The following is a 13797-nucleotide window of genomic DNA, read 5'->3' as shown; positions in this document are numbered from 1 at the left end:
AAATATTTATTGTCCACTGAGGCTCACTTTGGCTCACCAATTACAGACGACAAAACAACTCCGATTACACAAAAAAAACCACCTAAAATCACAATAAGATAATTGAAAATAACAGTAAATTTACAAGTTTACAAGTACAATGTCTTGAGGGTTGGTATTGAATATTGAAAGTTTTTAACCTTTAAAAAATATGTATGTATTTCCAAAATATTGTGTCTCCAAATAAAGGGTTTTTTCCTGGCAGTGCGGTGACAGTGTGTGTGTGTGTGTGTGTGTGTGGCCTCTAACTCTTTTATAAATTGCACATTATTTTATTGCACTTTGATTTGCAACTGTGAGGCCAACGTTTGAAAGCAATAAAACACAAACAATAAAAGGAAAATAAAGGCTTGTTTTCTGTGTGGTGTACATGCATCTTTGTGAGGACCAAAAAACTATCAATAAACCATATGGAGTGAGGACATTTTAGCTGGTCCTCACATTCTGTCGCACCTTAAAAATGGCTTTTTCAGTGTCAAGACCTGGTTTAAGTGTTAGGGTTAGAATTACGACAAGGTTAAGGGTCATGGTTAGGCATTCAGCTGGGATGGATAAGGTCAGGGTGAGAGGCTATGGAATGCATTCTGTCTATTATTGTCCTCACAGGGATGCAGTACGTGTGTGCGCGTGCATGAGGGGGGTGTGTGTGTGAGGGGGGAGGGTTTTATTTGACTGAGGCAGAGCAGATGCCAGAATGACAGAGGGTTCCTCCCCCTCCACCCATGCAACATTCTGCATCCTCCAGTTGCCATGGAAACACAACACAAACCAGGAAATAAATCAGGAAATGTGCAAGAAAATATGAGAACAAAAACCCGCAACCATGACATCACTAATAAAATCCACATGTGGGCAGGAGGCTGAGACACTGAGACAAACATCAAAGCATTTTTATCTCTAATCATGGCAATAATAATGATAATAACAATAATTTCTGTGGGGGTTTTCCGCATGTGCGCTTCGTGTGTGCGTCTGCGCCACAGCGCGTGCTCGCTCACGTCATTTATATCCAGCTGATTCACGAAAAAAAAAAAAATAATAATAACTACACAATTGCCTGTTGGGCGGGAACCTCCAGTGAGTCCAGTGGGGTGTTTGCTGAAACGGGCCTTCATTTATATGGGCGTGGTTTTGGATGGAGATGCTCCGTCTGCTCCCGCTGGGGAACCCACCTGCCCTCACACCGCGCCTCACACCGCGCCTGCGCCTCAAATCACCATAGTGTGCGATTGTGTTTCTATTTGTTATCACATTAGGTAAAGATTTGTGTTTATTTTATTTTTTTAGTTTGGGGAGTGGTTTGTGCTTGAAGTGCTGCGCTGTGAGGGTGCGGGGCGCACGGATTAATCATATCCACAGCAGCGGCGGTGGCGCACGACGCACGGCGGAGATAAACAAGAGCGGCAGCAGAGCGTCGCTTGGCCTAAACGAGCAGCCGGAGAAACATCACCTCCACCACCAGCAGCAGCAGCAGAACCACTAACAGCACCAGCGACAGCACCAGAACCACTAACAGCACCACCAGCAGCACCAGAACCACCACCGGCAGCACCAGCAGCAGCGGGAAAGGAACCAGAGCCTGGTTCATGCGCAGGACTGCCGTGGCCGCAGCGGTTCCCCAGGATGGAGAAATCACGCAGGATGCAACGCAGAGGATCGACCTGGTTCATCGTGAGCTTTTCACTCGTGCTGGCGTGTGTTGTGCTCGTGGTGGACAGCAGGAAAGCCAAGCAGCCGCGCTGTCCCTCCGCATGTACGTGTACCAAAGATAACGCGCTGTGCGAGAGCGCAGGATTGATCCCACGCAGCTTCCCTTTCGATGTCATATCACTGTGAGTCTTATATTTATCCTCCTGTCTTTATGATGATTGTTCCCCTGAGCAGAGCAGGAACACGTCTGTCTCTGTGATTTATCTGCTTTTCACAGTGTTTTTGTTTCAGATATGAGACACAATCCTGTCAGACTGAACGTGTGTGCGTGTCGTGTTTTCTCCTCCACAGATCATTCGTCAAGTCTGAATTCACTGAAATCCCAAAGGAGAGCTTCATCCACACGCCTGCTCTGCATCTCCTGTGAGAAATATCTCTTTCTTTCTCTTTTTCACTGGATCTTTTCTCCTTTTTTATGTCTTCAGTCTTTGTTGTTGGCTGTCAGTCCCTTATACTGAGGTGATCAACGCCATTTTTAATGCTCATGAAAACGTCTTCCCCTCCACTGATGACACACAATCATAGAATGGACTCTTATAATATCATCATCATCATAATAATAATACCTTTGTCGTCCTCTTTGTGATAACATGCATGTGTTATGATCTGTGGATCAGATTTGGTTTCAGGGTGAGAGCTTTGTCTGTGGGGAATCCCTGCATTAGAAGAGGGAATCCCCCCTCACTTCTAGGTCATTGGGTGGAGTATTGACTGTGTCACTGTGTCCTTCACAACCTGCATGTAAGACTGCAGGAAAACCCTCACAGAGCATCGATCTTTATCTGTGATGAATCGGGGTCAGAGCTGAACAATGTGGGGGAAAATAATGTCTGTCTGTGATTTTTTTATTTGGAATAAAATCAGGATAAATTCAGTATTTACCATGTTACACATGGGTTTATCTGCAGAAATGTAATATTATTACCCCTAGGTTTGTATCTAAGTCAATTGGTGGCCCATGGGCCAAAAATGGCCCCGCCAACATCAGTATCTGGTCCGGCAGATGATTTAACAAGTCTGATCTTGAATGACTTGCTTGTCTTCAGTTCAGTGCTTTTATTCTGAAAAAATATGAACTTATTCAGTAGATTCTGTTGCTAGACTTTAACGGTTAACCTCGTCTAAATGTTTGGCTTGAAAAATAAAAATAAAAACACTGCTGTTGTCATGGAGACAGCCGGGTTTGGGGAGTAAATGTCCATAAAAATAACAACTTGCATATGTTAGACGCAAAGAAGAAGAAGCAGTAATTCTTAAAATTGAAATGGTGCACAATAAATATTAACGGTGCGAGTAACAAGCTGCTGATTAAAGACAATGTCCACATTATTGTTAATTTAAGGCAGCAAACGTGGGTGTTTTAAGGCACTTTGCCCAATGAAGATACAATATTTTGGCCCTCGACCACATTTACTTGCTGATCCCTGCTGATCTAAGTGTAATCGCCTTAAAATAAGAGTCCTTTGTTTTTCATAGCATTAGAATTAGCCTTTTATATGAAATATAGACAAGTGCCTTTCTTGTTTCGCCAAACAGACAAACTAGTCGGGGCTTGTATTTCACATTTTGAAGCAGAAGCTTGAAGCTACTAAGCAAAAAAAAACAAAACTAAAAGTAATAACATTATTTCTGCTTCCATGACAGAATCAACAAAATGTGATGGAGCATTAACTCTTTAAATCATTAAATCTTCTAAAACAAGGACGAAAACTTAAAGATGTATCACACATACAGTACATGTATATGTATTACTTTTTGTTTTGAACTGGCCTGAAAATCAGAGAATCGATTTTGCTGATGTTTTACACTGCAACTTGAAAACGATTCACTCTTATTAAGAAAAGAAGAGGCTTCTCTAAAATGACACGTGAGATGACGGCTTGTTACTTTCTCCATTTGAGAACGTTAAATTCATTTCAAATTTCTCTGTGCAGACTCTTCACAGCCAACAACCTGGACTCTATAAACGAGGATGCTTTCCTTGGTCTTCCCCATCTGGAGTATCTGTAAGTGGAGCTGTTTCATAAAATAACAGACAACATGGTATCCTTCCTCCTATTTACTCTGAACACCTTCCACCTACAGGTTCATCGAAAACAACCAAATCAAGTCCATATCACCCAATGCTTTCCGTGGCCTGAAAACCTTAGTGCACCTGTGAGTATGCAGTCATCAATGTTGCAAGAGAGGAAATTTAAAGAACGTCACCAGAAAGTTTTGTAACGGTGCAGGTGCGGGCAAGTGCTGTTTCAGTGAAACTCGGACATGCATTACACAACATTTATTGCCACATAGTCGTTTCTCTCACCACTGTGCAGCTGTTAATGTGATTATAAAGCAAATCCTGTGAACATTTGCTTGTTCAGTTCATAAAGCTGTGAAGCTGGAGACTTCTTTTCCACCGGCTCTACTCGCCTCACCTCGGCACGGTGAAGTTGCATTTCCACTAGCTAAGTACGAAGCGAGGTTCCAAGCCTGCCGAGTAGGTACTATGTATCACGTCGCCTGACTGCTGGCCACTGATTGGTGACGTCATAGGAAGAGATGTCCGACACAAGAATCAAGCCGAACAATGCCGAAATGTAGATGAGTTAAAAAGACTTAACAATCCTAAAAACATGGGTTAATGTCCAACAACTACCAGTGACTGTGTCAGACGGAGTCTGTGCACCGGTCATGGAGGAAGTACTGAACAAATATTTTTAAAGGCGACATAGAATGCTTGTATCACACATATATGTTAGTTATGGAGGTCTACTTACATATATTAACTTGTTTTCATGATTAAAAACCTCCTAATCGCTGCAAACGAGCCGATCAAAATATCTCCTCACTGACGCTCTCGTCAGCCGCGCTGTTTCAGACCAAACAGTTGCTGTGATTGGCCAGCCAACGAGAGCTTTCCTACTGTCCTGTGATTGGCCAGGTACCTGGAAGTGACGTAATAGATAGGCCAGCTCTCAGATACACAGCTCCCCCTCTGGCACGGTGGATGCTCTGCATCTCAGCAGCTACAACGAGACTAGTTCTTCTTCTTCTTCTGCGGTTGAATGTACGCAACCGGATGTGCCCGGACTAGTGCCCGCACCGGGAGGCGCTACGGTGGTGAGGATTTCTGATGACGACATCAAATTAAGGAAGTGTCGATCCGCTTCGCAGAGCCCAGGAAAACAATACAACACTATTTTCTCAGCAGTGGCTGAACTGTTTGTTCTGAAACTTTAGGGTTTCATAAACGAGGTAATGACGCAGATACACACACAAACGCAGCGTTAATTGGAGCTTCCGGTCTATGTCACCTTTAATAAAACTGATTCTAGTGATTTGATTCAGTAACACTGAAAACAACTTTTTACAAGTCACTAGTCACTTGTTTGTGTGTATAAAACGAAGTCACCACAGTTTTACGCAGTGGAGATGCAACCTAAACCGTGCCGAGGCGAGCCGGGACCATAGTGGAAAAAGGCCATTACTGTACACCAATAAATGAATGATTGCCATTCATAGCTTGACCACCAGGTGTGGTTAATGATGCCCACAGAAAATATATGGACAACCTGTGGCTGGCCATTATGCATACAGACATAACATTTCCCTCTTTTGTGGCAATGTTGTCTTAAGTGTGTCCATCTTTCCCACCACAGTCATCAATTTTACTCAATTAATATCTTTCATACAAGCAAGAAATAGTTTGTCTGCCACAACAAAAACACTGGAGAATATCTACCGACACTGGAGTCGACATTTCTCCCTTATTTTGTAGCAGAGAAAGCCATAAAATGGCTGAGAAGCCTGTTCTCAAAATAGCTTAACGTTTCCTCAAACTCACAATAAGCAGTGTCCCAGTCTTCAGCCTCCAGGGTGGTAATATGTACCCAGTTTCTTTCTTTTTCTTTCTTTCTTTCTTCTATTAAGCACTTATTCACATATTCCACTGCAAAGAAACACTGCGTCAAACACAACTGTATGTAGATTTCACCGAGCGCTGCGACTTGTTCTCATAAATGATAATGTGTGTAGATGCAGTTAAACAGGAAAGTACTGTATTAAATCTTCAACATTTTTTTGTTGTTTTCATGCAGGAGTCTGGCCTACAACAACCTGGAGACTCTTCCCAAAGATTTGTTCTCTGGTCTTGAGGCCTTAACTAAAGTGTAAGTATCAACGGTACTGCTGCATTATCTGGAAGCCAAAAACTGTGTACCGACACTACATGTAGTCATTAATGCATGCCATCATGGATAATGAGTTTTCTGAACAGGGTCTAGGCTATAAATAGAAACGCGTATCGCTCTTCCACTTCAGCCGGGGCTTGAAAAATGTGTGGGCAGCTGCCGGTGCTTTTAACACCATTAAAATTACATGCAGCCTGTGAGGACAAGCTAGTAATAGTTTGCAATCTATCACCCGGTGACGACGGTTCTCCTTTCAGAGAGGTTCTCTAAGGTTACTGTGATGCTTTTTCCTCCCCTCAGAGACCTGCGGGGAAACCAGTTCACCTGCGACTGTAAGCTCAAATGGTTGGTGGAGTGGATCGCCAGCACCAACGCCACAGTGGATCAGATTTACTGCAAAGGCCCGGCCTCACAGCTGGACAAGAAGATCAACGACCTGGTGCCACAGTCATTCGACTGCATCACCACAGGTGCACGGCAGAACGTCTTTTTAAATTTTTTGTATAATCAGGGCTTCTCCTGAAGTGTGTTTTTTTGGCTTTTTTTCCTTGCAGAGTTTGCTTCCTACCAGTCGCTGAAGTTTGAGTCCATATCTGTGGAGGCGTTCTCCTTTGGGAATGACCAGTATGTGGTGTTTGCTCAGCCCTTCATTGGGAAATGCAGTTTTCTGGAGTGGGATCACGTGGAGATGGTCTTCAGAAACTATGATGACATTGACAGTAAGTGAACATCATTTAAGTTCAATTATTCTTTTTGTTTGGAATGGTTGCTGCACTGTTATTGTTCGACTCTGAGCGTAAGCGTGAGATTGCTAAAGGAAACACAGGGAGACAAATAGCTAAGGATTACTATAATTCAGATTACAGATACGTGACTCAATGTGGACGCATCTGATGTGTCTCAGATCAGCATGTGGTTCCAGATCAAGTGTAGGGCTGCAACAATTATTCAATTAATATATTATTTATCATCTTTAAGCTTCTTAAATGTGAGTCTTTTCTGGTTTCTTTACTCCATATAACAAAGAAATCATTAAAACTGAAAAATGTAGCAATTTCTAAAGCAATTTTGAGGTTTGGGAAACACTGATCAAAATTTTCTGCCATTTTATGGACCAAACAAACATCTGCTATCCATACATTAATTAAATGAACGTCTTATCTAATCTCCTGCCTCGATACAAAGTGGTCTCACCAATATGAAAGCAAAAAGATATTAGTGCCGCGACAGTCGCCTTTAGATACAAGACACTTGTACTTAAATCTTGTGAACCATCAAACCTTTTGAATTTGAAAGTTATTAAGCTGTTAAGATAAAATGAATCTTTATTGTCTGTATCCTTTCTTTCTCCTCATCAGGCACGTCCACGGTGATTTGCAAACCTCTGGTCATTGACAATCAGCTCTTCATAATTGTGGCTCAGCTGTTCGGCGGCTCGCACATCTATAAGCGTGACACCTCCGCAAACAAATTCATCAAGCTCCAGGGCATCGACATCCTCAAAATCCGCAAACCGAACGACGTTGAGACCTTCCTCATCGATGGAGAATCGTTCTTTGTCATAGCAGACAGCTCTAAGGCTGGTTCCACCACCATCTACAAGTGGAATGGTAACGGCTTCTACTCTCACCAGTCGCTCCACGAGTGGTACCGGGACACCGACGTGGAGTACATGGAGATTTCGTCCAAGCCTCACCTGATCCTGTCCAGCAGCTCCCAGAGGCCAGTCATCTACCAGTGGAACAAAGGCAACAAGCAGTTTGACATACGCACAGACATCCCAGAGATGGAGGACGTCTACGCTGTGAAGCATTTCCTCGTCAAGTCCGACCTCTTCATCTGCCTGACGCGCTTCATTGGTGACTCCAAAGTGATGCGCTGGGATGGGGCACTCTTTAGGGAACTGCAGACCATGCCCTCTCGTGGATCCATGGTGTTCCAGCCGTTCACTGTGAGCAGCTGGCAGTACGCCATCCTGGGCAGCGATTACTCTTTCACCCAGGTTTACCGCTGGGATGATAAGAAGGGCATGTTTGTCCATTTCCAGGAGCTGAACATCCAGGCACCGAGAGCTTTCTCTCCAGTCTCCATAGACAACCGACAGTTCCTGCTGGCCTCCAGTTTCAAAGGGAAAACTCAGATCTACGAGCACCTGGTCATTGATCTGAGCAATGAGTGACTGCTGATTTATTGGTAGGTTATCGGTATCTTTAGTGGGGTTTTTTGTGTAAAAAAAAAAAAAAAAGACTGTTGCAGCAGCCGCAGTGCTGACCAACACTCATACAGTAATTATCACTTGATCCTAACTTGAGAAAGGCAGGCATTACTCTCATATGTTTTTGAAATCTTCCATTGAAATCAGTGCATGGTAAATGTAAAAAACACAAACATGTATCTCAACCTAGTGTGTTTGGCTGAGATGCCTGTTGAGTTCAACGCATGGATCTCAAGTTAGGATTATAACCAAGACATTGTCAAGACTGGGAATGGGACGATATTGACAGTATTATAGAGATCAACTATAATTGTAAAAATATGCTTTAAACTTTTGAAATGTCTCCAACACATAATTTTACCTAACAATTTAGTAAGAAACAAATCATTGCAGATAGATTTCTTTTGTGAAAAAGGTCCAGTGTGTAAGATTTAGTGACACCTAGTGGTGACTGCAATGTGCAACTCCCCCCCGCCTTTCCGCCATTAACTATAGCCTAACTAACCTAAATAACTATGTTTCCAGTTTGGTACAGTACAGTACAGATTGGAAGTGTAAAGCCCTCGGTCAGGCTTGCGTTTTCACTGAGAACAGTACCTTTACTTGGGTTAAGGTTAGGCAGGGTGTGTGTTGTGCCTGATGGCAGCACCACAAAAATAAGTAGCATGACAACGAACGACGGCATTGACAACAGACAACACCAGTCGCAAGGGAGTGACGTTTTGACACCTTTCCCTGGTGCCCCAAAAGAAAGGTGCCACAAATGTAACAGTTGGGGCTGGTTATTTTGGGACTATTCTACTCTTCTTACCCAAATAAATATGTACCATGTCGTACCAAACCAAACCGTTCCACTCACGGATCGTCCCTTACATCGTCCAATAAAATAAAAGCAAGTCCCTTAACTTCCAGTTAGTTGTCACAAGAGGAAACTAGGACTGTAAGGTAATCTTCTGATATCGATCGAAACCTTTACATCACCTTTGAGTAGTTGTTTTAGCCATGAGGGACTTAACATGGACGAAAAATGAAAAAGGCATTACCAGAAATATGGGCTGGCTTATTTAAAACCGGGGAATCAGGGAACTACGGTGGCCTTTGCATACCAGAAAGGTTCACAGCACAACTCTCTCCACTCTCCCCCTCTCTCTGCAGGTTTTCGTTAGTTTGAACATCAGTGGGCAGAGTTCTTTTTCTTCATAAGCACAGTAAACTCCTGTTTTAACGTATGGAACCCATGGATGCCACAAGATGGTGGCCTCTGTAAAGCATGACCTTTACCTTTCTATGACCTTTAAGTACGTAGAAAATATTATTAAAGTGATTATATTATTATTAGTATATTCAATTTCCGCCATTAGATCCTCCTAAATCTTACACACTGGACCTTTACACAGGTGTTTGTAAACTCGAGTGAGGCCGGGGCTGCCTGTTTCTGTCTGAGATCACAAAATATTGACCGAAGCCGACCAGAACCCAACAGGAGTCGCTTTTTTCTTTGTCTGAGCCCGACCTGAACCCGACACAGAGTAACCTTTAGTGTACTCTGACTGTCACGGTGGATACTAGCCTTCAGTTATTGTTACAGCAAATGACAAATTTATCATTACATCCAGGCAGTGGCACACACGCACAAACACATGCACAAATCCAAACATGAGTCATCATCAGCACGTATCATTGAGTAGTTGTGGAGGAAAAGAATATCTAACCATCTTGTCATTAATAGTAAATGCCATCTCTAAACAGAAACACTAGGTCAATCACTATTATAACTTATTTTTACGCTTTATACACCTATTTATTACATGTTTATACTTTATTTTTAATAAAGCAATTTTAAAAAGATAGTGTATAAATTTGCCATATTTCACTATAAGAACCTGAAAATACCATATCTACTGGCGTGACCGAGCCTAACAACAATTTCTGGATTTGTATCCAAATCCTGTGCATGTAACAGGGTTACCACATGTCCCTGAAATCCACTTCTGAAAATTGCCCTAAATAGACATAGGTCATTGAAAGTGCTTGAAAGAAAGAAGTTAAGTTGGGATTTAGGTAAACAGCTCCCGTGTTTGTTACAATGCCACCTACTGTTTCATGCCCTGCATCGCTTGATGTACGTAGAACACCAGAAATCTCTGGCTCAAAAAAATTACAAAGACTGGTTTATCCAAGATGCAGAGCATGCTGCAAATCAATAAAAGTAACACCATGGATGAAGCGGCTCTAACAAGTTGCCCTCCCATATTAGGCTGTGACAGCACATTCGTTTTAGACTATGAGTGAAATGGTCCAGGAAAGTCCTTGAAAATGCCTTGGATTTGATGTGGGAATCCTGACGTGAGCGATTATGTCGGTGACGTCAGACCCAGAATCTAATGGGTAGTGGCTCATATGATTCAAAGCTCACAGTCAGCACTACAGTCTTGTTTAAAGTACCTTAAAGGGATACTTGAGTAAAAGTACTTACTTTGGTAGAAATTGAAGTCACTTTTTTTATAATATTACTTAATTAAAGTCTTAAAGTGTATGACATTTACTGTACTTAAGTATCAAAAGTAATTTTCTGATGTAAAATGTACTTAAGTTTTAGTAAAAGTAAGGAGTACGACTTCAGAACCTTCCAGACTTTATCAGAACCTACAGACATTAGCAAATAGCTTCTGATAGCTTCAAGCTACTTAGGCTAACTGCTAGCACTTACCAGTCAAACAAAGAAGTCTTCATCCTCGTCCTCTCCTTCAGCACTCGCCATTATTCCACAACCAACCCCAGATTCACTCAGGGTTTTCTTAAAGGCTTGTTTTGTCCACTCTGCATTTAGCCTCACTAAACTTAGCCGGGGGAAAAACAACAACAACAACAACAAAACAAACAAAGTGGCACTTGCACTGCGTCACGTCAGCCGTTACTGCATCTTCTTACACCTGTGACCTGAATGCCCCGCCCCCAAAATCACTGCTGTTGGCTGGAGGAGCAAAACAAAACAAAACCAGTTCATACCAGCAGAGGGCAGCATCTCTGCAGATGAACACACCACCAAACACCTCGAGCAGCCCTGTCAGAATGATTCTGACTGGGATTACGTTTGGATTACACTGTATTTATGGAATAAGATTTGTGTCAAAATTTTCAAACAACACTTTAATTGAGCAAACAAAAATTAACCTCAAAATACACAAATTGTGATTTAATCATTCCAAAATATTGTATTTTATTTGTTTGAAAAAACACTTTGTTTGCAATAGTGCTGAAACAATTTCTCTTTAATCGATTACTAAATTAATCGTCAACTATTTTGATAATCGATGAATCGGTTTGAAGCTTTTTTCATGATTAAAACAAGATTTCTGATTGTTTCAGCTTCTTTATGTGAACGTATTCTTCATTTCTTTGCTCCATATAACAAAGAAATCATTAAAAGTGAATAACTTCCAGGTTTGACAAACACCAACATCAACATTTTTTAACGTTTTCTGACATTTTATGCAGAGAACGATTACTCGATTAATCATGAAAATAATCAACAGATTAATCGATTATGAAAATAATCGTTAGTTGCAGCTCTAGTTTGGAACGATTGGAATTTTTTGCATTTGCGCTCCCTCACTTATTCTTTGCTTGATACAACAAAATAATTGTCAGTATCTAACATTTGTAGTCTGACAAATGTTAGATATTGATTTTGACGGGGAAAACTTGGGGAACGAGTTTCAGACGGACAGTGACTCCAAGCCTGTGACTATTTCTGCTCCAAAACTCAGTAACCAATCAACAGGCAGCTTCCTAAGACCCGCCCATGGTCAGAATCGCAAACAAACACAAAAGAGTCATAGCAAACAAAATTCCAATTATTGCAAACAAAAAGTGCCATTTGAAAATGTTGACACAAATCTAATCCCATGGATAATTTAGCTTTAAATAGAGGTCTTAAAATTACTGGAGAGATGAAGTCCCCTCCCTTGTGGCACCGCAGAAATAAATCACTAGCACTGTATTTTGGTGAACTTCACAGCATTTTCAAGTCACTCAGCAAATAGACATTTTACACATTCACGAAGATCCCAAAAAAAAATCTCCACAATTCTCCACAATCAACTTATTGAGAGTAATTTTTATCATGGCGGGCCATCGTATATATACTGTAAATATATATATATATATATATATATATATATATATATATATATCGTCCCATCCCTTGTCAAGATGTTAATGCATGACCCCTGATGAATGCAACATTCATGCTCATTAACACATTAAATCTAGCATCTGGCCAGTAGGTTATTTCTTTTTTCAACCCTTCATTGTTCATGTTACTCAAAAGTTTTTACATTTGTAATCTCATATATTTATCTACAAAAAAGTAATAAAGAAATATATATTAATTAACACGTTTGACTGAACAAATCTGCCAAAACAAAAATGTTTACATTTTTCTGTCTTTCCACTTGTTCACTGAGATTTGTAAATTTGCCGCTTTTGTAAGATTAAGAGGGACCACACGTCAGTTCCATAAATATTTGTTAAGGAGAATAATTTAAGAAAAGAAAAAAAAGAAAATGACTACGTTTGTTGTTTGTTATTTGGAAAACATCAACAGAGATCTTGTGCGAGAATCGACCTGTATATTCTTACCAGTTTAAATTTTTTTATCATTAATAGTTTGTATAATATTTTAAAGTATTGAAAATTAACATTGTTTTATCTTTTGTTTGTTTGTTTGTTTGTTCAAAAGACGTATGGAAAAAAAAATCCAGGGGCACACTTAGAACTATTTTCACACACTTAAAGGGACTGAAATTTAAAAAAAAACAAAAAACAAAAACAATGAGGCTGTTGTTCATAATGCTTTCTTTTAACTAACATGTATGCAAAATGAATTGTGTCATGATTGAGATTAAGTCATTGACTAATATCTTGCTACTTAGAGTCAATAAAGGTTCACACCAGTGTTTGTCCTCGTTTCAACTTCCTGCTGACACTTCCCCAAGTGCATCAGGCATCTGCAGTGGCCTTTGCATGCCAGAAAGGATGTTAACACTCTTTCACCACTCTCTCCACTCTCCTACCCTCTCTGCCGTTCCCTCTTTGTTCTTTGTTGGTTTATGCGTCAGGTTCATGTGGACAAGACGAAAGTGACGCAAAAAACCACGTCTGGTGTTTAAAGGGCTTAAAGCTACATTTTTATTTTGAAGTCATTATGCAGTTATACAAACATGTATAGTTTATTATAGTATTGTTTAGGGTAGTATTCAATGAATCATATATTCTCCTGGAAGTTACACACTGGACCTTTTTTAATCCTAGTTTTAATCTCTTACCTTGAGGCCAATGAGGGGGACGTGGCTTTGGGAAGACAGAAAGAGGACTGAGACAGAAGACGGGGACGTTTATAACATTTATGACGCAGACAACAATGACAAACAAGCAGTGAAACGCTGACTACGCTCACTCTGTGTTCTTCACATTAACGTTGACTCAACGTTTGGACGCATGAACTTTGTCTGACTTTGCTGTGATAAACGTCCTCAATTCAATTAAACTTTATTTGTATGTTAGCGCCAAGTCACAATGTGCATTATCTCAAGTCTCTGTACATAGAAAGACCCCCCCAAAAAATCTTTATCATAATAATAATAATAATATTAT

General features: G+C 40.8%; 1 protein-coding gene across 1 annotated transcript; it reads left to right on the top strand.

Moving 5' to 3' along the window:
• The first annotated feature begins 1168 nt into the window (after positions 1–1168).
• On the top strand, positions 1169–13099 carry LOC131474242 (leucine-rich glioma-inactivated protein 1-like). Its single transcript, XM_058652008.1, has 8 exons — positions 1169–1871; positions 2041–2112; positions 3684–3755; positions 3835–3906; positions 5832–5903; positions 6225–6394; positions 6479–6643; positions 7283–13099. Exons 1-8 carry the CDS (start codon positions 1663–1665, stop codon positions 8101–8103), a joined length of 1653 nt encoding a protein of 550 aa, XP_058507991.1. The 5' UTR covers positions 1169–1662; the 3' UTR covers positions 8104–13099.
• Positions 13100–13797: the final 698 nt, after the last annotated feature.

Source organism: Solea solea, chromosome 15 (genome assembly GCF_958295425.1).
Source record: "Solea solea chromosome 15, fSolSol10.1, whole genome shotgun sequence".
Lineage (NCBI taxonomy): Eukaryota > Metazoa > Chordata > Actinopteri > Pleuronectiformes > Soleidae > Solea > Solea solea.
The sequence above is the reverse complement of the archived record's forward strand: the minus strand, read 5'-3'. Positions and strand labels throughout refer to the sequence as shown.